Here is a 25,098-nt window from a genome sequence, read left to right as displayed (position 1 = left end):
TTCTTGTCTTAATGAAACAGATATTTTGTTCCCATTTGGTTACTAATGTTCTCTTCATTATCAGGCAGAATCCTGAAGAGGTGGGCCAAGTGGTGGGATTTATCTTTATTTCTAATTTTTAGATGAACTTCTAAAATGACCCCTTCAATTTGCTCTTCTTTTTGTTAAAAAAGCCAAAACTAAAAGCAAAACCCGTCAATCTCCCATTCGGAGACCAGAGCTTGCTCTCCTTTGAAGTCACCAAAGGTTTTCTAGGAGAATGTGTTTTGTTCTGCTAATTAACCATGTGTCTCAACACAAAAAGGAGAAAGACCAGAAATCCTTTTAAATGCTTCTTTTATTTCATTGGTTGTACATTGGGTGAGTGAACTGAATATTACAACCAAAACATAGAGTTGATACAAATTAGACTCCTGTTTACACTGTAAGGTAATGAATGAGGGAATTCTTTAAGTGTTACAGAAAGATTTAGTAGAAATGTTACCAGTGGTATGGCTGAAAGAATATTTCTGTTGAAGTGCTGTTATATCCTGAAAACCAAGAGTGAAATGTAGTTTCCATACAAGTGGCGAGTTCATCTCTTAACTACAGTATTTGTTGAATTGCTATCTTCATGTCTTGGATATTGGTGATTTTATTTTCGTAATTAAACAAAGCATTTAAGATTTATTCATCATAGTCAGACTTCTGAATATAAACAAACTTTTGGCAAATAATATTTATACAGAAAAATAGTTTTAGATCCTCTCAAATCCCAGAATTATTCTATAAAATTACATTATAAATAAATAAAAAGCAAAATCTGTTGTACATATATTTGTACATCTATGCATTTGCCTTGCCTCCTCCTTACTGTAAATGGCATATTTATGACTCTTTGCATATTATAATCACAATTCTGGAAAATGGATATCATAGTAAAAATACAGTCTTCTATATTTGTTTGGGGATACAGGTGATGTTTTTGATGCTCCATTATTAAAGGGCTGAAAATAGCTGTGTGCTAATAATTTTAAAAATCAAGATGAAACAAAAGAAAGACAATGTGACAACAATTAGTCTACAAAAATATTTCAGTGATTCCTGTAATTTACCTTTTAGTAATGTATACTATGTTTTCAATGAGTTTAAGTGAAATAACAAAGAAAGAAAAAAGAAAAGACGAAAACAAGTTTGAATGTTTTAGGCAAGTTGTAGCGTAACTACATTGTTATAGTTGAGAAAATTACAAATATCAATAATACATAAAGATGAAACTACCAAAGAAATACAAGTTAGATACAATACTTTCCCACAAATTAAAACAAATGCCACGATACAAGCACTACGTAAGATCACACTTAGAATGTGATTTTCTTTCGATGGGGTTATCAAATCTACAATATAAGATGGTCATGAGACGTCGACCGACATGAATAAAAATGGCGGATTTCTTTTTTTTCTCCAACAAAAATGATATGGTTGGTGCATCTAGTTTTCAGAACAGGCGGTGATGCCAAAATTTAAAATATTTTACATTCAATCTCAAAAGTCAAAATACTTCAATCACTAATATGTTCACAAAGAAAATGGATGTTTTAAACAATTACACATAATATTCATTTATAACAGCTGTTTTGTTTTTTAAACAATAATTTAAAAACTATGTAGGTACTGTATAGGCTATGTGCAACATATAAAATGTGAAATATGAAATATTTGGTACGATAGTGCTTAAAATAAACTTTAAAACAAACTTTCTGAACAAAATTTAATTGTATCGCTATTACCTTGAAGATCAACCAAGTATTTAAAAAAGTAAACAACATTAAAATATGTTTCATCCATATATAGTATATATATATGTATGTGTATATATAATATGTATGTACTTGTATTAAAGTTTTTTATACTTTTGAGACATAAAATATGCTTTAAGGTGAAAGAATTAAAAGAACTATTTTTTTCCATGCTGTAGTCAGTTACAACCCTTTAATCCAACTTTTGAAATGCAAAACAGTAATGGATTTTTTAAAAAGTGAAACTATCTACTTTTTGTTTACATAGTAATTTAGATTAAAGTCACAACTTTTCAGTGACTAAACTCAAACTTACTTAAATTAGAATATTATACAGATCTCCTCACCTACAGCTTCGTTGTTTGACTAGGTTTTTAGTTTAGAAGTTATTGTGTAACAGGCAACCGGATGGTGAGTTTGAAAAACTAATTCCTTAGATTAGACTGTTGGCATGGGCCTCTCATTCTGGTCAAGCTGGATGAAGTCTGGCAAAATCTAGGCACTTCTACAAAGTCTCTCTTATAAAACAACTTTAAAAATATACTTGTAAAATAATACCTTCAAGACTTTGTTTGGTGGGGTATGAAGCTCATACCGTGCAAAGTTTCTTTTTCAATCTAGTTAATGTTATTCTAGAATCACACGATTCAATGCGGCATCTCCAGGCAAACCAAATACCACACTTTGATGTGTCCCCGTACTTGTGCTTGAATTTCCATTCAAATTTTAGACCTGTAGCACAGGCGTGAGTTTTACTTCACTTCTCACCTTTGCTGCAGCATTCGTGTCGTGAAGAAGCGAAACGCACTCTCTGATCCAGCGGGTAGTAATTGGCGTTAGAATCAAACCTGCCCTCGGAATAGATTTCTGAACTACTGCTAATTGTTTATTGCTAACTTGGAAATATTCTCGATCGAAATGAGTACATTGGTTGGGCTTTTCTGCATCAGCTATAGTTATGGAGATAAGACAATATTCCTAGGACAGAAACTATGTTTAGAAACCCTTGAAAAGTAAACTTTATCCTTTATGTCTTTAAACGTCACAGCTGGTCTCAGGTAGTTAACTATCTTAGGTTGGAATATACTAAGCATACCATATTTAATACTCATATATGAGAGAGCAGCACTAGCTTCTTAGAGTTGTGGTCTGTCCGGAAGAACTAATTCTTTATTTAGCATGCAGTTTGTGGCAACTCTATTGAGGAGGGAACAGGATAGTATGTACAGTAACAATGTTTAGTTATTCTCAATGCAGAGTCTTGGCATTCCATTCCGTTTCTGCTGATTATTTCAGAATTATCTGTTAAAGAAAAAGACAAGCGTGCTTTAGACACCCTTCTGTGCGAGAAAACGAGTTTCAAGTTTTACTCTTTGAAAATAGGAATTTTCTTCCATTTCTCATTTTGACATATTTTCATCTTTTGAGGCAATCGTGATTTTGAGCAATCCCCACCCTTTATGCCGAAACTTTTACACATAAGCGCTCCTGCCATGGGGCCTCTGTAAGGAATGGGGATTCGAATGCACACGACCGTATTTTCTGTAAAACTCTGACAGCATGTGTGTGAGCATGCAGTGTGCTTAGGCCCTGAGCTCCTTTTGTAGTTTTTGCTTCGTGTCTCTTTCTGATATGTTCCCATTATCATCCAAGTAATATCTGCTAAGGTGATCAGGGAGTCTAATCAGAGAATTAGTTTGTACATGGAAAGTTGTGGGAAAAGTTTAAATGTAAATATTTTTAAATGTATAATAAATTGTTATTTATTTGTTAACTTGCATGTAAAATTCAGAGATGTATTCCCATCGAAAGTGATTTTGTTCCCAAGGTGTAAAAACCACCGGTTTCAAATTCAGGGAACGTCTGTATGTCCCAAATTAAAGGGAAAAAGGGGCCACATTCTAATAAAGCAGTTAAAACATTCTAAATAAATCCAAAAGCACAGACAAAGCTAAACTGTCAGATGCAAATCGTGGTCCCAGGAGCTTGATTTCCAACTCCATACGTTTGCAAAAAGACAGGGAGGTTGCCCTGTGTGACCCAGGCCTCTAAATGTCAAGCTTTTAAAAAGCCAACCTTTTAACATGTTCTAACAAAACTATTTATTCTTTGTGTAATGCTTCAACCAAACTTTGTGCAATTAATGAAATATTTATTAAACTGCCAAGAATCTATGTTTAGGGGAAAAAAACAGTGACAATTCTTTATGATCAAGCTAATATTGCTGCACAATGGGATCCAATTCCTAATAAAAGCCTCATTTCTATGTATAAATTCTTATCCCATTATGTTAGAATTCACATATGTCGACATTTTTCCTTTTAAGTGGGTGCTCCTGCAGTTTGCATGAAACAGTTTTAGTATTTACTCAAATAGTACCAACTCAAATAATTCCTCCTGTGAAATAAATAGGAGTATCCCTGGACTTATTGGAACGTACGGGTTTGTATGGAATTGATAAAAGTAGAGGAAGAACTCATTTATATTAAATACTTATACAAAATGGAAACTCAAAACTTCAGAGTTCCTGGAAATTTAAAATTAATTGGGAAAAATCACATTCCTTGTCTCATATACTGATAGACCAATAAAAAGGAGATGTAATAATTTGATATGTAAATATTATCATAGTGTCTTTGAATAACCATGCAAATTGCCAATATCAAATTCTTCAGATGGTTATGTTATAACTTCACTTTTGGGTTTAGATATCTGATTATTAAATAGGAATTATTCTATTTTGTCCCTTAACTTCAATGCTATCTGTAAGGTTTCCAAATTAAGAACATGCCCCAGGACATCAAATCGTGTCCTTTTCTCTTTCTTCTTTCTTTTTCCTTTAGCAAGACTCCCTCTAAAATATTTATGGCACAACAGCTTGCAATTTCCTAAGTCAATATATAAATAATATATATTTTGGAATATATTCACATCCTTGCATATTAAGTGACACTAAATTGCCATATAGAATGATATTCTTAACCACCTGGAAAGAAAAGTCTTCTACAGAAAGCCTAGCAACGGGCAATTAGAGAAATTAGTTACAGCAAGGCCTTGGACTCATACCCGACACAGAGACATGTACAACCACCTGGGTTAAGTGAACTGTAAATTAACCTTGCAGTTAGAGCATTACCTGGGCTCACCCAGCCTGCCCTTCCCCTCTGCCCCCGCCTACCTCGGATCCATTATATGCATAAAGACTAAATATAAAAAGTTCTACCCTGGTCTATGTCCTCGGCTAGCTTGTGGACTATCCTCTGTGGTATAAAAAAAAATAATAAATGAATTACTCTCCTAGCAGCTGTGAGCTTCAAGAGGTCCAAGAGATTTGATTTTAGGAGGTAAGAAAGCTTTTGAGTGTTTCATTTTTGGGGGTGGTAGCATTTTTCTGGAAAATATAATTTGATTTTTAATTTCTTTTTTTTTTTCTGAGAAACGTAGCTCGCCGGTACAATCTGAATTAAGTGTTCTCTGGGGGGAAACGCAGTCTGGAAATACAGACAGGCGTCTGGATGAGGACCAGCTACCGACCGCCCCTGAAGTAACCTGCTGCCCTTTTGATTTGCTGTCTCTGATGTCAGGGGACTGTAGTGTGACGTGGGACACCACAGGCCCGAGGGCCCACAGGGGGACAGGGCAGTTTCCAGCTGGGGGGTAGCCCTGGAGGGAAGAGAAGAGCCAACGTGTGTGTGTTGGGGGGGGGTTAGGCATGGGGGGGAAGGGTGTAGAGAAGCCATTTCGAAGGAAAGAGGGCTCTTCTGTCTAGTTTTAAATATGGTTTTTCTTTAGTCAGATTGTATTTTTAATTCGCACCAAAGACACATAATTTAAAATCAGATGAATAGGTACATTTGTGGCCTTCCCTGTTGCCGCTCCGATTCTACATGGATATATATGTTCTATACATAAAAATGTCTTCAATCTTCCCTATAATTTTAATGGCCAGCGGGATCAAAACCTTTAGAGGCTGAGTATTTCAATATAGGTACAAAAAGTGCGTTCATAAAAGAGCAGGCTGGGGGCGCCTGGGTGGCTCAGTCCGCTGAGTCTGACTCTTGATTTTGGCTCAGGTCATGATCTCAGGGCTGTGAAATAGAGCCCTGCATCGGGCTCTGCGTCGGCCGTGAAGCCTGCTTAAGATTCTCTCTCTCCCTCTCCCTCTGCCCACCCTGCCTGTGCTCTCTTTATATGTGGCCCTGAAACATGGGCTATGAACCCGATATTGACAAGTCCTACCCTGAGCCTGTCCATTTTAAAGAACAGTGAATTAAACCACAGTTCACCAAAGTGACCTTGACAGACCTGCTGTCAGTGGCATCCTTCCTGCCCTGCACTCGCCAAAACTGAGATCAAAGTTCCTTCCTCAACTTCCAGGCCCTGCAGCCTGGGTTTTCTTGGAAGGGGCAATGGAAAATTCTCCTGGGGTCTGCCAGAGTGTGTATAAGTCAGAGAGATGGCTACCACGTTGGGTTCCCCAGAAATCCCCTCTCTGAAGTGTCATTGTTGTTTTGTTTTAATTTGAATAGATGACCCCTTGATTTTCCAGGGGGCACCGAGTGGTTTTTGCCAGAACCCTAAGAGCAAGGTCAGTACTGCCAGTCATATTTTTGTAGACACAGGAAAGGCAGCACGAATGGTTTTCACTGGTTTGCACGATGTACAAAGTGCTTGTGCAAGCCAGCGTGAGTTAGAGATGCCAGCTCAGTCTGCCCGCCGGCATGGGAGTCCCCTCCAGGATGCAGTGACAGTCTGCACTGACCAGGGGAAACAGGGATGCCAAAGGCCATCGTCTATACCTCTCATGGTGCCGGTGGAGATCAGGGCTCAGGGGAACTGCTATAGGAGCCTGGGAACCAGGGAAAGGGGGGGCCCTGGGGCTGGCCTACAGCAAACAGCACGGAGCACTGTGCAGGAGACAGCAGCGACTGTCTGGGGGAGCCGATGGGTGGAGACTGCTGAGGGACCGGGGGCTGCGGGCCCGTCCCCAGGAAGTCCTTGCCTGGGTGGCCAACCACATTCTACCCCGGGCCTCCTCCAGGCGGACGCCGCACACACGTCCGCTCGGGGTGGCAGAACCCCGGCCGTCACAGGTCCGCGGCTGCAGCTTCTGAGGACCCCGGCGCCGGATCGGACGGGGCAGACCTCAAATGCACTGAACAGGCTGCCCTTCTGTCCGTCTTTCTGACAGACTCGCCTCTTGAATTTAAGTACCTTCTCATTTAAGGACCATGATGAAGAAGGGGGATCGATGACTAAACTAAGATGCTCGTCAATCTTGTACGGTCAATCAAAATTCCCAACTTTGGAAAGGCTTACTTTCAATTCCTTTTTCCACCAGAAGGAGAACACACAAAAAATGGGACTAGCTGATGCCCACAAAATCGGCAATTCTATTTTTATCTATTTTTAAAACAAAGACACAGTTGCTCTCAAAGCACCAGCACACGCGTGAGTGTCCGGAGGGCCCTCGGTTGGAACGAGACTATCTGCCACGCGGCCACGTCTTAGCAGGTCCTTCAGGGGGTCGGATTTCAGAATCTGACGCTTCTGCTTAGTCCACAGCCTTACGCTGTCCCCGTACAAGCCAGCACCCAAGTGGCCTGGTGTTTAGCTACTGAAGGCAGAGCGCGAATGGCCCCAAAGAACAGCAGATGGGTTGTTTCCCACGAAATGTGTGATGGGCGGTCCCTGAATAACCTCTGCGTCCTTGGCGAAGTGCCTACCGCTGACCGTGCTGCAGTGGCAGTCAGGCTTATGACAGAGCAGACGGGGTCCCTGGGTGGTAAACCCACCGACCGGGGGCCCAGCGGGAGGTGCGCGGGAGTGAGCGGGTCAGGGGGCGAGTGTGGCACACGGACGGCCGCTGCCTACAAGGACGGAGGAGCCGCTCGCCAGCCCGGCCAGCTGCCTTGTGCAGAAACCCGGCTCTCCACTGCCGGACCTTTCCGCTTTCCAGAAGCAGCTGGAAATTCAGCAACTAATTCACATTATAGAAAATAGCTCTGTGTGGTTCCAATAACTCCTTGGGCTGTGTCCTCTTTGAGCCTCACTTCCCGGGAGGAGCGATCCGCTGAGCCCGGCTTGGAGCTTCCTGAGCCAGGCGGTGGCCAAGGCTGCAGGAGCACCGAAACCGGGGAGGGGGTCTAACGGGGAGTGAATCCTGCAACTTGCAGACATCTGACTTTCACCCAGAGGAACTGGGTCCTTGACCAACAAGCTCCCTCTAAGAAAAAACGATTGTCCCTCCCTTTCCTGATTCACCAGATATGAAATACCTACATGGCCTTGTCTCTTCCAAGATGATGACAGATTTTGGCTGAGCCATCCCTATGCCCTGACCCCTGGTGGACACTTGAAAAAGAGCTGACCAGAGTGAGAAACGCACTTGGTTGAAAGCCAAACAGTCTGTGCAGAGGCTGAAACACTGAACCGGAGTGCGTCGGCACCATTCACTCAACTGCCGAACTGACTAGCCCTCGTGCCAGATGGGGCCAAAGAAGACGGGTCAACATGGCATTTCTCCTGGGCTTCAGAGGCACCGTGTACCACCACTTGTGATGGATAGCCAGGGACTGAACAGATGAATAATTATGGAAATTGTGAGCTTCCAGAAATATTCACACTTTTTATGCAATCATTACAAAGATTCAGGGATGTCAGATGAGCTGTCTTTTAAAATGTTAGCTCAATACTAAAGTCAGTAGGAACGCTTACTGCTTGGCTTAATTGATAGGAAAATCATTTCAGTAAAAAGACCCGACTGTTCCTATGGATCCAGACCACAAAACAATTAGAAGAGAAGAATAAGGTTTTAACTTAAGTCCTCCTGCGGAGAGCCATCCGATAGTGTCTCTGTAGTGTGGAGTTTGAAGATGTGGATAAAATATGCCTTATAAAATATTTGTGTGGTTTTGCCGAAATCTGAAAGCATCTCAGTGGATCTGAATAGCACTCACAAGGGATCTCAAGTGGACATTTCCAAGCAAGGCCGCTGCATTAACTGGGTCCACGGCAAAACTGAGTTTTGTAAGAATGAGGCAGTGTTTCATTCATTTTATATCCCTAATGTCTAGGACAGGGCTGGGCACACAGGAGGCATTTATAAACTGCTGGGTGCACAGAGGGCTGAATCAATGTTTACCGAGGACACAGTACTACGATGCTGGCATCGGCAGAAGACCAACAGACCGCTCACAAGCGAGACACAGCAATGGCAGCAGGAGAATCCTCCGGACAATATATGTCTCTGCAGTCTTTCAGGGCAGTCAAGGATTCGGGAATGCCCAAGGAAAACAAACACATCTCTCCCTGCCCTACTCCCTGTTACAGACAGATAAGAGGGAAAATATTCCAGGCTGGGGGAAGAATCACTCACAAAGATGGAAATATGGCAGATAAACAAAAATGCCACCTGAAGAAAACTTCTAGACTTAGTTGATTCCTTATAAGTCTTCTTCCATGGGTACAAGGCCCCGTTTCCTTGGGAGGTAATTTTTAAGAGGATGTGTCACTATCTCCTTAAACAGAACTAATTATTAATTTTAAAACTGAAAACCGAATAGAATTTCCTAAAACTATGACCAAGCTAAGGAGGATTGCCTGTTGTTCACCATCCTAACAGCTTTTTCTTCTTCTTCTTTTTACAGTTTTTTCCTTTTTATTCTGTCATGCACGTTTCTCTTCACTGCTATCTACTGCCCTCCCTCCCCAACCCTCCAATTTCCCCACTGTTTAATACTCTCTCCATCTCCACACGTCTTCCCCATGGCAGTCGCTACTGTCTGAAATTCCCTGATTTTGTCTGAGAGGCCAAACTTGTGAAGTATTTTGGTTGAAGGAACCTGGACAAAGGCAGAGGGACATTTGTACCGTTTCAGCTGCAAAGTCATTCTGTGCTTAGTCACAGCATGGATTACCGAAGGCAAAAGCAAACGTCTTTGGGTTCGGTGAACATAACTTTATCAGAGCAATTCTAACGATACGTGTTAATACATGAACACTTTTAAACCACTTGAGCCGATTTTAAGACTATGTAAACTTGAACTGCATAAACAATTCAAAGGTAATGAGCGGTATATAAAGAGACACTTTGGAAAACAGTCCTAGTCATTATTTGGGGGGAATGTTCTCAGAGAAGGCAGTGTCTTATACCATATTTGACTTGTTTTCAAAATGGGTTTTTATGTGGGCAGATTTTGGGGTCGTGGGAGAAAATTCTCACACATGACAATGGGTTTCACTCTTGAGAAGGGCGACGTGAGGCTGGCCGGAATGCCCGCAGTATTTAGCAGACCGTAAAGAGCAATATAGTCAAGATTATTGTTTTTTCCTCTGTCATTAACAGGAAGTTTACATTCAAAGTTCTAATTCCTCTGTTTTCAATGTTGTCATTTTGCTGACGACTCATTCCTAATAGTTTCTACCCTATCATAGTTGAACAAAAAGACTTTTTAGATATACTTTCCAATGTATGAAAAATGATCATTTAAAAATATTAATATGGGGGCGCCTGGGTAGCGCAGTCGTTAAAGCATCTGCCTTCGGCTCAGGGCGTGATCCTGGCGATCCGGGATCGAGTCCCACATCAGGCTCTTCCGCTATGAGCCTGCTTCTTCCTCTCCCACTCCCCCTGCTGTGTTCCCTCTCTCGCTGGCTGTCTCTCTGTCACATAAATAAATAAAATCTTTAAAAAAAAAAAATATTAATAATTGAGTTTTTGCACAAAAGGCAATAACGCTGGCCTCACTGAGGATTGCCGACCAAGGTATCCACTGACAATTTATATTATCTGCACAAAATAGGTACCTGGAAATTCTTGATTTCAATAAGATTGCACTCCTCACATGAGTCCATGTCACACGTGGAAAAATCCAGACTCTTGTGAGTATGGGGTGAGGCTTCGATCGTGATTCCCCTTCTCTACCCCACATCCAGCCTCAATCAGTCCAATTCCCTGGAGGGAATTCTGAGGAGCATTTCTGCCGCTTTTACTGTGAGACAGACATCTAGTCCTTAGAGCATCTAAAAATGCATATATCATCCAAGGGTGACTCTTTCTCCTGTAGGGTATAAATGAGGAAGAAGGAAAAGGCGTAGGGGAGACTTTTCACTCTTTGTGATTCCCCCAATGTTACAGAGTGTTTAAAACAAAAACACATTCAGGAATGTTGTGTGCATGTTGGGGAAGAGAGGAGCTATGGGACCGTGTTTGCAAGTGCCAGAGGAGGTCAAAACAAAGGGAAAACGAAACCAAATCCTAGCCTGGAGGGGCCCCTCGACAGCCAGGAAGAAAGGAAGCCGATCAAGCTATGGCGTCCGCGGGAACTGGGCAGGAGGTGGATGAAAGCACCTGGTGGTCAGGCAGGGACAAGTCCTAGATTTTCTCTTCCTATTCCCGTCCTGGACTCTACACCATACATCTCCCCGCCACCCCACCAACCTTCCCTGGCAAACATCCCAGCCATGGAATTCACCGGGGGTGACGGTTCCTCTACTCCAGCAGGTGGAGAAGGTGAAGGACATTTCCATCACACAGCTGTCCGGGGCTCTGAGTTAGGGATGTGCTTTTGGCATCTGTCTTGAATCTCAAAGATACAGAAACACCCACGCCTGCAGTATCTGGCCTGTTCCATGCTGTCAGTCCAGTACTATCCCGGAGTAATGTTATGAGTTAAGTAAACTTCGATAGGCCAACCAGAGACCTTACCATCAAGTTCATCACTGTCTCTATGGGAAAAGTATTTGAGTTTCAAACCAAGTGACAAAGGGAATTCTGGACAAACATTTTTGAAATTAGAGACTGTCTGCATATTAAGAAGGCTAAATTACTGTATCAAAAAATAATAGATAATATTTGGGTCACACTGTTTAAGAAAATACTCTAAAACATTATAAGAAAAACTATAAAATGTTTCTCTAAAAATATCATACTTAGGATATTTTCCCCGAGATGTGTGGCATGGGAGGCTATCTCGGATTCAACAGGCTGCCTACACTGGGGGCTGTTTCACTGAAGGTGTCCTCTGGGCAGGAAGGGGGAATCTAAGGAAACTTTTTTTATACCTTTAAAAAAGTCTATGCAGCAATGGAAAAGAAATTTCGAGAGCACCCATTTATACCTGCTCTTTTCCATACGGGGTTTTACTACCACTAATAAATTCAAGATTTGGGCCGAGAAAAACCACAGAAACAAGATCCTGTTGGATCCCACATCAAGTCCTCAGTCCTGCTCAACGCCCTGCTGCGTATCCACCGCCATTATGTCGGACTTAGAACCCCGAGCACATTTTGGCTGTAGTACTCATTGTAACAGTGCAGAGGATGTAGAATTCAGCCTGTTGACAAGTGGCTTCTAGGAAACCAAAGGCAGGAAAGTAAGCAAATGTGAAGATTCAGTAAAAGGAACGGTAAGATTAATGTGATGAGCAGGACATGAAGTGTGTCTCTGTGTGTCCCGTAATCATCTCGGACATTTCTGGAACTGGTGGGATGACACTGCCGTCTAACAAAATTCCCAGCAAAATCAGTTGGTTTTTTTCTATTTTAGTTCTTTGCCTGTATGTTTGCGTGTGTGTGTGTGTGTGAGAGAGAGAGAGAGAGATGTTGGTTAAAAAACTACTTAACTGTGTGTAAAATCACGGTGTAAAGGAAAAATCAGAGTCCTGGGGTGGGATTTCAGGAGGCTTGTCCGTGCCACCAACAAGCTCCGTGACCCTCTGAGCCTTAGTTTCTCACTCGGCCTGTCCCACTCCGGCACCTGTGCAGTCTGGTGGGGAGCTACACCGGGTCACCATCTGTCTTCCCTAACAACTCGAGGAGGAGCCAGGATGCCATGGTATAATAGATGGCAGAATGGAACCCCCCCCCAAAAAAAGAAAAAATATAAAGAAAGTTCCTACATTCTCTTTCATTTCTTTATTGCTGTCCTCTGTCAAAACTCAGGGCTTATGACCAACCTTTTGACATTTCTACTTTTCGAGATGATCCTTATTAGGTGATAATCACTTTGACTGGAATTATTCTCATGTTGGCTTACTGCCTGTCCCCCTTATTAGGTTAGACTCAGGGGAACAGGGACTGTTTTGTTCGATTCTGTACTCGCAGAATTCTGAATTTTACATGACACATAGTAGGCGCTTAATAAATGTCTATTGAGAAAAGGTATGAAGGTGTGTTGCCGCTGAGCCAACGGTGGCCTTTTGTTAGGGCCTGGCCTCTCAGAACAGACCCAGCTTCCAACAAGGATGGCTCACTGAGGAAGAATTGCCGTTGCACTCAGATACCTGCTTTGTGAAAACTCCTGAAGGAAAACACAGCAACAAGAGAATTTTTAATGTAAAAAGAATAACTGTGCTATGGATTTAATAGAAGTACAACGAGACATCCTCTTTCCAATCCTACTCCCTGCTTCTTTGGAGAAATGTCTCTTCAGATCCTCTGCCCAATTTAAAAAACTGTGGTAAAACAGGCATAGCTTAATACTTGCCCTTTTCGCCATTTCTCAATGTCTAGTTCAGCGGCGTAAGTACGCTCACCGGTGAGCAACCCTCACCCCCAGCATTCTCCAGAACGCTTCAGGTTCCAAAGCAGTAAACAGTACCTCCCTATTCCCCGCTTATCCCGACGCTTATTTCCTCCTTCCCTCTCTCCTTCCCATGTTTGGCTTCAAAACGGGATCCCTGGCTCTCTGGGTCACACCCGGGTCATCAGCAACTTCCAGGCTCACTTTCTAATTCAGCTCCCTGCCTTGCTTACGACCAAACAACCTCCCAGTGGCTCCTTTGGGTTGCCTCCTCCAGGCCGCCCCAAATATCCCTTCCCAAGTTGTGATGTTCAATTAACCTGAGGCTGCTCTGAAGGTAAGGGTCTGTCGAGACTGTGGGAAAAAAATAGTATCTCTCTTTCTAAATTACCATTGTTTGAAAAAGTAAAAAACGAAAGTCCTGGTTGAGAGGACTCCTCTTGGTAGACTCTTTCCAGCCAGAAGTTATCTGCCAGTTTACCATCCTGGGAATGGTGAAACAGTACTCTTGTCCATCTGCTTTCGAGCTCTTGTCTACTGGACTGAAATCTGAATTTCCTTGTGGCTTCATCAAGCAAAACTATGTTCAGACTACTTATGATATTGAACTTGGATTTCAAAAGGTTTGCTTCTATTAGAACTTTCTTCTTAAACGGTTAAAACTTTAAATACTAATAGTGAAACTCGACAGTTAGAATTATTTCTAAGGGAACCATATAAAGAGGTTCATCCCGATCCAATGCTGACCATAGCAAGCTCTCATCTCATTCAAGTATGGGGGAGACGCAAGAGAACAGGATTTGGAGGCAGGCAAACCTGAATTCTAAAACTGTCCAGTCACTTCCTACCTGCTCAAATCTTAAATTATTCTTTAAGATTTGCTCTCCTCTGGAAAATGGATAAAACACTTCACAAGGTTCTGCCGAGTAATAAATGAAATAATGTATAGCAAGTGTCTGACATGTAATAGTGGTTATTAGTAAGTGCTGGTTCCCTTCCCTTGGAAGGGAATAAATAAAATTTGGCTTCAGCTTCTATTTAAATGGGCATTCAAATAATAATGTTGTGCACTTAAAATATTATATGATCGGGACGGCACTCCATCTATGTTGGTAGTAAACCTGATTTCGTTGAAATTAAGATATTAAAAATGTCAAATACACCTACTTTCCTTTCTATATTTACATATCCTGACCTGTCACTGACAACTAACTAAATATAGGCCAGATTTCTCCATTTATTCATGGAAGTCTTGACTGTCACTCATAGTAATTATTTTTCAAATGAAAATCTCTTATTGCAAAAGCATCAACAGCCATCAGCGTCTCATGATCAGCGTCACTGCTGTAGAAAGTTAACATCGTCTGAGAGGCAGGATCTCCCAGGATTTAAAGTGAGATCCGGCTCAAGCCCAGCGCGTAGGCCCATTCGGTGTGTGACCAGGGTAAGTAATTCAGCACCTCTTATACTTAGTCTTCTTCCTCTCTACAGTGGGAATAAAACACGGCCCCTAACTCATGAGTTGAGAGGATTAGATCACGTATTTACTGAGCACCTGGCTGTAGGAGGCACGTCAGACCACCGTTTGATTTGGTAATATTTCACCTATTTTAACTTCCTAGGCTAAGTCACAAAACACGAATATTTTGACAAGGTATACACAGCATTTACCAATGATTTGTAGATCACTGTGCTTAGAGAAACCATGACTTATGGACACTCGGCACACCAGTCTCGCCTAACACACGTCTACACTTCTGTCTTCAGAACCTTCACTTCTCGTCTCTTGGATCCCACACACACCACAGGCAGCGCCAGGGGACTTATGTTGAAAAACAACAACAACAACAACAACAAAACTCTTAAACACCCTTTTCCAAGGCAAAGAAATAGAGTGGGGTTTTCTTCTCATTCTTGACACACTCCTTAGATTTCCCTTTTTCAACTTCTTATTCAAGGCCATACTTCATGTCGCAGGGGTCAGAGAAGAGCAAAGAAAAGGTGAACAATAGGAATTGATTCAAACAATTCCCTTTCTCCTGAATTCTCATAACTAAAGTGGTTCTCTGGCCCTTTCAAATATTTTGGTGTCACAATGACAAATATTGGAAGAATGACTGGCGGAAGAACTATGAAATTATTTGGAGAAAAAGAAGGAATCAAGTTTAACATCCCTGGCTATCTTTTTGATTCCTCAAAAACCTTTCTAAATTCTACGGCGGAAGCAAATGTATTGATTATTCAAAAACAAATGTGTAGTTAACATACTCTTGCTGCACTGTGGTTTGACAGAGGACTAAGTGTGGTGTTAGGAGATGGGTGTCTGGCCCTTACATAACCTTGAGGGAGTCACTTAATCGTTCTAGGTCCTTCTCATTGTGCAATGGAAGGTGAGGGGCTTGGGGGTGTTCTGAATCTGGTTCTGCCACTGGATCGATGATCTTGGAGAAGCTTCTTGGCTTCTTGAAACTGCGATTTCCTCATCTGCATACTGGGGATGAGAGCAGTCCCTTCCAGGGCCATTTGGGGTTTTAATAATTCCTGTGAAAGGCTTATTAGCACCATGTCTGGATCTTGGAAAGTGCTCCATAAAGGGGAGCTGTTGAGTTGTCCGGGTGTTGTCTATGGGCTCTCTGTCTACTTTGTGGCCCCTTGGATGACCATTTAAAGCACGTTCTCAGGAAGGCAGTGTGGTGAAAGAAAAAGCAGTACTCTGGGAAAGACAGAGATAACTGGGTTCTAGTCCTGGCTCTCTTAATATCCGTGTGACTTGGATAAGCCGCCCTGCTGACCTGGGCCCCTCTTCTAATTTGTAACTTGCAGCACAGTTTCCTTTTGTAGATTACTACGGAGGTATGGCAGGATTGCGGTAAATTCGCTCCGATGACTTATTGCCTTTCAGGACTATGGTGAGTCGATGCCGGCCTTGGGTCAGACCTGCTGTGCCTGATAGAGCCGTGACTCTGGGAAAATGGGTGACATTTACAACGACCAGCTTAATAATGCTGCTCTCAGAAGTGCACTGTGGTGAACAGTGAAGAGTGTCTGTATTTGACGACAGGAAGCTCACCGACATAAGTTCTGAGGATCTCTGAAAACTCCCGAGTGAAGGGAGAGGTAAGAATAATACAACTTGAAGTAAGCATCTTTTAAAAATCAAAGGTATATGAAAATAAAAAAAATCTGCTTCTTAAAAAAAAAAAGAATAATATAATTTGATCGCTGAAAGTAAAACAGACCAAAAGCACCAGCGCATTATACCTGATGCTGAGACGTGGCACATTGTAAATGCTAGAGGAGCTGTAGTTTTTCCAATGTCGGAAAATACCAGTCAACAAATTGGTCCTTCATAGTACAAATAAAAGGGAAGATGTGTCAACATGAACCATTTTTTCTATGTGAGTCACTGGAGAGATGTCATGTAGAAGGCCAGTGTGGCAGGGACCAGGAAGTTGGGACAGAAGCTGGAGAACACCCTTAGAGAGAGCCCTGAATTTCCCTGATTCTTAATTATCTATCCCTCCCCACATTTTGTTTTCTCTCTCTCCCAATTTCATCTCTTCAGTGATGAAGTATCTTCCTCCCCAGTGAACCTGACCTTGGCCTGTCCCAGCGAGCTTCTACCTGCTCGCTTGTGGTAGGTCAGCGTCTCCACGTCTCTCACTCAACACGTGCCCGGCCTGCTCTCCCCCTGCCCTCCCAGGCCCTCGGCAGCAGATCCCTCCTGGCCTCTGCAGCTGAGTCGTCCAGTCCTGCCCAGATGCACCCTCCCTCGCCCGCACTCGCCGCAGCGGGCCGCAGCCAGTCGCTTTGCCCACCTGAGCTGGTGTCCACCCCTCTCTTGCAGGTCTGACAAAATCACAGCTGTTCTCGCTGTCTCTGCTGCGGGATGAAGTCCAGGACCGATTCTGAAACTCCCGTCAGAACCAGGCTACTGGGGAAGAAGCTGGGGTCAGGGAGAGGCCCAGACTTCAGGGTCGGGTAGACCGGAGATCAAATGCAGCTCTAATGCTGAATAGAGCTGTGGCCCATGAAAGCCCTGATCCCGCCCCATGTAAAAGGGGGAGAATAGGACCCACCTGATAGGGTCAAACGCAAGGGCGCACGGAAAGCAGGATGGTGGCACACTCGTGCCTGTCGGCTCCCTTTTCTCTTTACCCCATCTCCAGCCCTGACATGTCACCCTGGTTCTTCTCCGTCAAATTCCCACGCATCCCTCAAGTCCTCAGCCCCCTTAGGGCCATGGAGCCTACCTCCCGTGCGGTCATGTTTGAGTCTGGCTGTTGCGCTCTGACATTCCCTGATCGCTCCGGCTTTCTCTGACTAGGCGGTAAGCTCCACGTGGCCCGAGCTCTCCGCACAGGAGGCTTCCAGAACGCGCAGCAGGCTCAGCCAGCTCTGACCTCGGAGCCGTGGCCTCAAGCAGCGTGGCCCGGGGGGAACGCCCGCAGAGGCCAAGCCTGACCTGACGCCAACCGTCCGGGACACGTGGCGGCGGCGTGTCCGGTCAGAGAAGGAGCAGTCAGGGTAGCTGGCCGGCCCTCCTCCTCGGCGGGAAGCCCCAGGGATGTCTCCTCTCCCTCTGCCCACACAGAAAGCCCGGCAGCTCCCCGAACACGCCGGGAGCCGAGCGCGAGGGCAGGCAGCAGGGGCAGGACTTGGGGAGATAAATGCCTATAAATCAAAACTGTACTCTGTTCCTAACAAATTTTATTAAGACTGAGAGAGACCCCAGGGCTCCTGGTGGCTCAGTTGGTTCCGCACCCGCCTTCAGCTCGGGTCCTGGTCCCAGGGTCCTGGGACTGAGTCCCGCATGGGACTCCCCACTCAGCGGGGAATCGGCTTCTCCCTCTGCCTCAGCCTCTCCCCCTGCTTGTGCTCTGTCTGTCTGTCTCTCAAATGAATAAAATCTTCAAGAAAGACTAAAAAAAAAAAAAAAAGGCTGAGACCCCATTCATCTTTCAACCCTTGCAAATAGATCCGAATTCCTGCCGTGTAGCCCGGCTCTCTTCCCTGACAGCTCTGGAGCCGGAACAAACACGCGTGCGGGATGAACCGTACATTCATTCTGCTCGAGAGAGGAAACCCCCAAATGAGCCAAGCTGAGCATGATTTTATTACCATCAACAAAAGCCCAAATACTGCTGGGAGTAGAACTTCTCCATCTAAAAAGATTCCCCCCAAATTCCATCAAAATGCAAAAGAGGATGGGATTTGAGGCATCATAAATAGGACAAGCCACCAGGCAGTCGAGTTCCACATAAGGACCCTTGACATTTTCTCTTCAGCTGCACAAAACCGGGGCTGATGATATGTCTTTAGGTGCTATCTACAAAACAATTCCACCCAAGTTTCTCACCGTGAGGTGTAAATTATTCGTGAGAAACGAAAATGTACTGGATGACAACACTTACATAACTTAGCGTTTCCTCAGAGAACCTGCAGAGACGCTTATTAATTAAACCTCATGGTAGTTAGTCCTGCAAAGCAGCGGCTTCCGAGGCAGAAAACTAAAAGGTCTACTGTCCTCTTCTTTTCTGACTTCTTGAAGAGAAAACATAAACTGCCTCTGTATGGCTCTCTGAGATCCAAGACCCACCTCTCCTCTAAAAATGTTTTGACCACACTCTGATGCTAAGTCTGGTCCCAACGCCGAGTCACAGCGCGCATGGCATTTTCACTCAAGGTGCAAGCAGCTCTAACCGACAGCGTTAACGGAATGTAAAAACCGCGATTTCAAAAATTCGCTTTTTTTCTTTTTACTTGAAGAGATATGGCAAGCTCCCATCTCCAGCCCCCCTACACGCGCGCACACACACACACACACACACACACACCACTCTTACTGCTGCCATTCTCCACAAAATATTCGATGTGACAATCCTGCCTCATTTGAAGCAAGCCGATCCATGGCTGAAACGGAACCCCCTTCTGTAGTTGAACACCGGCGAAAAGTTTAAGCTGGCTACGCAGCTTCGGCAGCCTGAGCCGAATGCTGAGACAGATGTCTCCACCCGAGTACTAGTGACCGGGGCTGGACTTTGATATTTGCCGTCTGGGCCTTTCTGGAGCACAACACAGTGGGGCCCCAGCTGCTTCCCACCCTCTGTTCCCGGGAACCAGCAAACTGGGAGGAAGGAGGAGTCTGAACATCTGTACATGAGGCCAGTTACTACCCTGCATTCAGCAGGCAAATCTCCCAGAGGCCTCCCCCCGCACCAAGGCTTTGCAGAATCAAGATTTTTCTTAAGAAAAAAAACAGGCTCCAAATGGGTCAAGTGGGGAATAGTGGGGAATGTTTAATGCCTCCTACATTTATCCGAATATAGTCCTGACAGATGGCTTTGCATAACAGATGTTTTATAAAACTCTTTGAGACGAGAGTTTAAGTAAAACATGACCTTCCCTTTCTAGATTTCTCGCCTAGTACAGGCTAACTGACATATCCGAAAATCTTTATACAAATAGTTTTGAAGTTGTGTTCACATTTATTTGTGAGCAGGAAGTAAAATCTGATGCTTTTAAGCTTTTTTTTTTCCCTCTCCAGTAGTCCGTAGCAGGCCGGATAAAGCGTAATGTTGTGAACCCAGTTGCATGTAATTATTTTATTTTTCATACGATATTGTTGCTGTTGATTATCATATACAGTAAATTTATATCGGGCAGGTGTGGAAAATGGGATTTTCTGACTTATCAAATATTCTCATAAATAGAGAGTTATGTGTATATATTATTAACTAATTTTCAATAAACTCTTCCTCAGGTCAACTTTCTGTTGAATGGATTTAATCTTGGGAGAGTGTTCAGGAGATGTGACAAGACCTAGAGGTCAGAATTTTAAACCGGAATCATCACTTTTTGTAGATGTGATTTTTTTTTTTTAACATCTTGCCAAAAATAGAATTTGTTTCCACCAGCTTTAAAGGTACTGGTGGGGTGGGTGCTCCATTAAAAGTTTCCTAAAATCCAAGGGTAAGAATTTTTCTTCCTAGCACAGGCTCATTTTCCAGAATGAATTAGATGGATAATTGCCCTCGCTGCCCCCATAGCCCTCGCTGTGGAAACATGGGCAATGTGTGTTCACTCCACACCTAGAAGGCTCTTTCTTTTGAGGAAAGGCTTGGGAGATCCTTGAGCTTTTGTGGCTCTGAAGTCTTATTTAGGTAGGAAGTGGGAAGCCACACATCAGGAGTGCATTCAACTGCTGTCCTTGAAGGGACTGAGTTCAGGTCCCTCAAGGGCGACTTCCTGTGGCTAACCCTTCATGTCAGTCCAAATTTCCTTTTCTGCTATGGGACATTTACTGGGATGGGTTTTGCCATAGTAAGAAGTAGTTTTTATGTTTCTGTTGGGTTAAAAGTAACTCTCCCCCACGTAAGGGGCAAAGGCAAGGCAAACGAGGCCATTGCCAGGGACCACTGTCTCAGTTGGGGCTCTTGGTAAAACCCCTCGAGGGTCTCCACAGACTTTCCTGCCTCAGATCCCTCTGCTCATTCTCCCTGGAGTTCTGTTCTGTCACTATCCTTCCTGAAGACCGTCATCGCCCCAATCAGGCAAAACCCTCTGCCCTGGCATTGAAGAATCAGACCCAGCTGCGCCACCCCTGCACACCGAGGCTCTGACCAATCAGACTGTTGGCTCTCTGCCTCGAGTACGCTCCCCTGCCCGCCCATGCGCACGTGAGCTTGCCCTTCTGTCTCCCGGGCGATGCTCTGAGTCCTTGGAGGACTCAGAGGCCAGAGAAAGCACGTCTAGCTGCAGGGCTGCAGGAAGCCTCACCACATAGCCTGTATTTTAACTGGGCCTTCCAGGATGTTCTTAGGTAAACTGAATTAACTCTGTATATAAAGAAAGAAGCTAAAACTTAAAATGTATTTATTTGGAAATTATTTTCTCCCCTCTTGAAATGGATGTAGTTTTGAAAAAAAAAATAATAAAGCAATGACGGCACAGACTACTAAAATAATTCAAGTTACAGGAATTTCACTCTGTACTCTTGTTAAATAAAATGTCTTACAATATGAAAAAAGCTAGGTAATCCAGTATACTGAGCCGTATACCTGTTCATCTTGTAATGTGTCCTCTGAGTGAAATCTGTCCCACTACAGGCACCTATGGACGTACACGTTCCGACCAGCTGTTAGGCCGAAACGGACTCATTTGTATGGTATTCTCGTTTTCATTTCCGATTTTCCCTGTTATCAAGCCATTTGTTGGCTGATGGGCAGAACTAAGAGTAACGTCTAGGGCAGTGATTGGCACCAAACAAGCCCCTGAGCCTGCTTCACTAGGACTAATGACGAATTCTTTCTTACTTCTCATCTTACTTGTATAGATGCTGCTCGTAATTTTCAGTCTCCTCACTGGTTATGATATTACACAGAATATTCACATACGGTTATACATTATTATGAATACGAATCCGCTAGATGGTTCTAGACGTGAGCTGGTTATTACACCTCTGGCTTGAAGCCAGGCTCCAATTCAGTTCATCTCCCCGGCTTGGGAGTGACCTTGGTTTGGGCTGCATCACAACACTCGTCACAGTGTGTTGCTATTGGGTCTCACGTGCAAGACGGGTGTAATTGGCAAGAGAAGTGACTTTTGTGTGTTCATAATTGTGAAAAAGGTGGTGTAGCATGGTGGTTAAGAACAAGGCTTCTGGAACCAAACTGCCTGGGAATCAGTTCCAGCAAGACCGTTTATTAGCTGTTTAACCTTGGCCAAGGTAGTTAACCTCTGTTTCAGTTTTACCATCTGTAAAATAGAGAAGACCAAAGTTGTCTTCATAAGACTGTGGTAAGGATTAAGCCAGTCTATCTATACATATCTACCCTTTCTCATATAATATGAAATATATGGTATGATATATAATGTAATACGTAATGCATTATATGAGAGAGAATCCATTTAGAATAGTATCTTGTACATAACAACCCATTTGTAAAAAATAATATTAGGTAATAATAAAATTATTAAATATAATTTGTATATTAAGGTCCAAAGACCTTAGCTCAAACAGGAAGTCACGGCTAGCAAATGTGTTCATTGTATTTTTGTTTACGTATCTATGCCCGGAGCCAAGCGACCAGCAAAATTGTTTTATATTTCCCCAAAGTATTTGGGTTTTGTCGTCACTGAATTTCAAGCTACAAGTCTAAGTTCAGTTGCAACTTTCATTGCCGGCCCCTCGACAAAGCCCCGAGGCTAGAATTTACAGATTTGTGGCTTGTTCATCGTGGCTCACCACGGACCAGCGTGCAAAGGAGACTGGACCGGAGGATCTGTCATGGGATGTTCTGGTCTATCTTCTGTCTTCTATGAATGACTTGGATCTAATTACAAATACCTAAGAGGTTTAAACTATTTGAACTGACAGTCTAAATTGATCCAGTGAAAGACTGTCAAAACTCGAGCACGTTTTGTGTGAAAGACAGATCACTCCACGAAGGAAAAAGGCGGCAGGATGCTTAGCACACCTGAGCTCTGAAATCCCGAGCTCTACTTGCCAAGTGTGCTGGTGTCTACCTTTCATCATCCCAGACTCGGGGTCCAGCACAGCACCTAAGGGACCACGGCTCTGCTGGATCTCAGGGCTGGAAGGGACTTCAGAGGTGATCTAATACTAGGCTTCCTCTCACAAAGGAGGAAACTGAGACCTACTACGTTTAAATGACACCTCGATCACATACTTATGATTCCATCTGAGTTGAAAGGGTGAAATTAATAAGAGGATAATGGTCACGTCACAGCCAGCAGCAATCTCTGACTTCAGGAGCCTTGGAAAGATTTCCAAGTTCTTTTGCTGCGGCTTCGGTCTTTGAAACTTGTTGAAAATATGCAAAAAATATCATGTCTGAGAAATTTATATTTACAACTATTTCTTTTTCTGTGCTTTTCTTGGACAAGCAGACCTTCACCAAGAGCTGCCACAGGATTTCTCTTCTTCGTTGCTGAAGTGGAATCCAGCAACTGTTACATCCGATAAACTGCGCAACGCAGGGTCTGGGATTCTCGAAGCTACTGTCAGATACTTCTTCAATAATATTTCTTTAAATGTAATTGCAGTTAAACCTGTTAGTTCCTTTACCAATTGCAGTCTGCTGTAAAACAAAGTATTTTAGTCTCTGCATATCCCATGCTTCCTACTTCTGCCTCCCTACACACAAGCCTGCACATATATGCACGCAAAGTCTCCAAGTTTTCTCCACCGAAGGAGGCCCAAAAAACCACTGGGCTGGAAAAAATATCTATGATACGTGACTAAGTACTTATCAAAGTAACGGAATTTATGCTCAAACTCCAAAGTATTTATCTTGACTTCCTTTCCATTCTTAGGAAGGATCTCACAGTATTAGAAGTGCTTCACTTTTCTGGGGGCCTGGGTGGCGCAGTCGGTGAAGCATCCGACTCTCGGTTTCAGCTCAGGTCCTGATCTCAGGATCCTGAGATCGAGCCCCACGTTGTGCTCTGTGCTCAGCGTGGAGTCTGCTCAAGTTTCTCCCTCCCCCTCTCCCTCTGCCCCTTCCTGCTGTGTGCCTGCTCCTGCCTGCGATCTCTCTCTTGCTACATGAAAAAAGTACATAAAAAAAGAGGTGCTTAATTTGCCATCATAATGTAATGTATTATGTAATAACACATAATAGTACTACTATGACATAGTAGTACTACAAACTACGTGTTTTCTTGTTTTATATGTTATATATATTATACTTGTTTTCTTACGAAAAGACTTTGTCACGAAAATTCTATCAAAAATCACAAAAATGTGGTTCAAGAAGGCAGGACTCAGACATAAATATCCAGATATCCAGCTTCCTCATAACAAACAAGCAAACGAAAGGGGGTGCTTTGAACCTACTAATGGAAGGATGCAAACTTTCTCTCCCTCTTCCAACCCGTCATTTCTTTGGACTCTTCCCGGCTAAGACACTTATTTGCTATTCTTCGTTACGTCTGTTTGGAAGCTGAGTTGGCTTTCCTTAGAGGTAAGCTGGCGTTTTTGAGGTGGTAAGTGAAGCGATAAACAATTAGCCACAGTCTGCATCTGCCTCTGAGAGCGCGTGGGCTCGCCTTCCCCCTCCTCCTCCTTTCCTGCTTCGTCACAATTGAGAGAACACAGGCAGAACTATCATGGGATGGCACTTTCATTCCTTCATTCAAGTGCGCTCCCACTTGTCTTTTCAGTGATGAAACCTACGGCCCTGAATCACTTATTCACTTGAAGGTAGAAAGCGTGAATCAGCCCTTCCCACCTGCACAATGCAGTTTGGAATCTGCCATTGACGCCCTGACATGATTTCTCCCATTAGCCTGGACCCTCCCTCTGGCTTACTCCTAGGTCTCTTTTATCTCTTATCAGTACATTCGATTAAAAGAAATTAAGCTAAAAACAAAGCCAAAACCATTGCTCTTGTGTGAAGGGAGGGCATGCGCAAGAACGGTTCTCTAGGCGAGGCTGCGGGTTGCCGTTCACCCGTCCTCGTGCGTGTCCCCTGTGCCGGGAGCACGAGTTTGCGAGCTGGTTGGCTGGGGTTCGGGGTACAGTCAGCCTGTGCTTACAGGGCGGGACATGGCCAACTGGTTCTCACTGAGAAATAGAACATCCACGGTCGTACTGGCACATGCATTAAACCAACAGAGTTAAACGCCCCTACTCAGTTATATCCAGCCTTTGTGAACTCAGCGCCAGCGTCCTTCTTCAGTTCGCTTTGGCTCTTACGCCAGTATCCAGACAAACTGTGAGGTGGGAACCAGTGACTTGGGGAGCACAAGCGACCAAGGCGAGATGTTGAC

General features: G+C 43.6%; 1 protein-coding gene across 1 annotated transcript in view; it reads right to left on the bottom strand.

The window, feature by feature from the left end:
- Positions 1–319: 319 nt before the first annotated feature.
- The window catches only part of MBNL2 (muscleblind like splicing regulator 2), a 155,151-nt gene continuing 130,372 nt past the window's right edge, over positions 320–25,098 (bottom strand). Inside the window, exon 10 of the mRNA XM_040623938.1 lies at positions 320–3,080. Within this exon, the coding sequence (XP_040479872.1) occupies positions 3,066–3,080 (15 nt within the window). The 3' untranslated portion in view covers positions 320–3,065. The remainder of the gene's footprint in view (positions 3,081–25,098) is intronic.

This window comes from Ursus maritimus, unplaced genomic scaffold (assembly GCF_017311325.1).
Source record: "Ursus maritimus isolate PB19 unplaced genomic scaffold, ASM1731132v1 scaffold_10, whole genome shotgun sequence".
Classification (NCBI taxonomy): Eukaryota; Metazoa; Chordata; class Mammalia; order Carnivora; family Ursidae; genus Ursus; species Ursus maritimus.
Note: the sequence above shows the minus strand (reverse complement) of the source record. Positions and strands in the feature narration are given on the sequence as shown.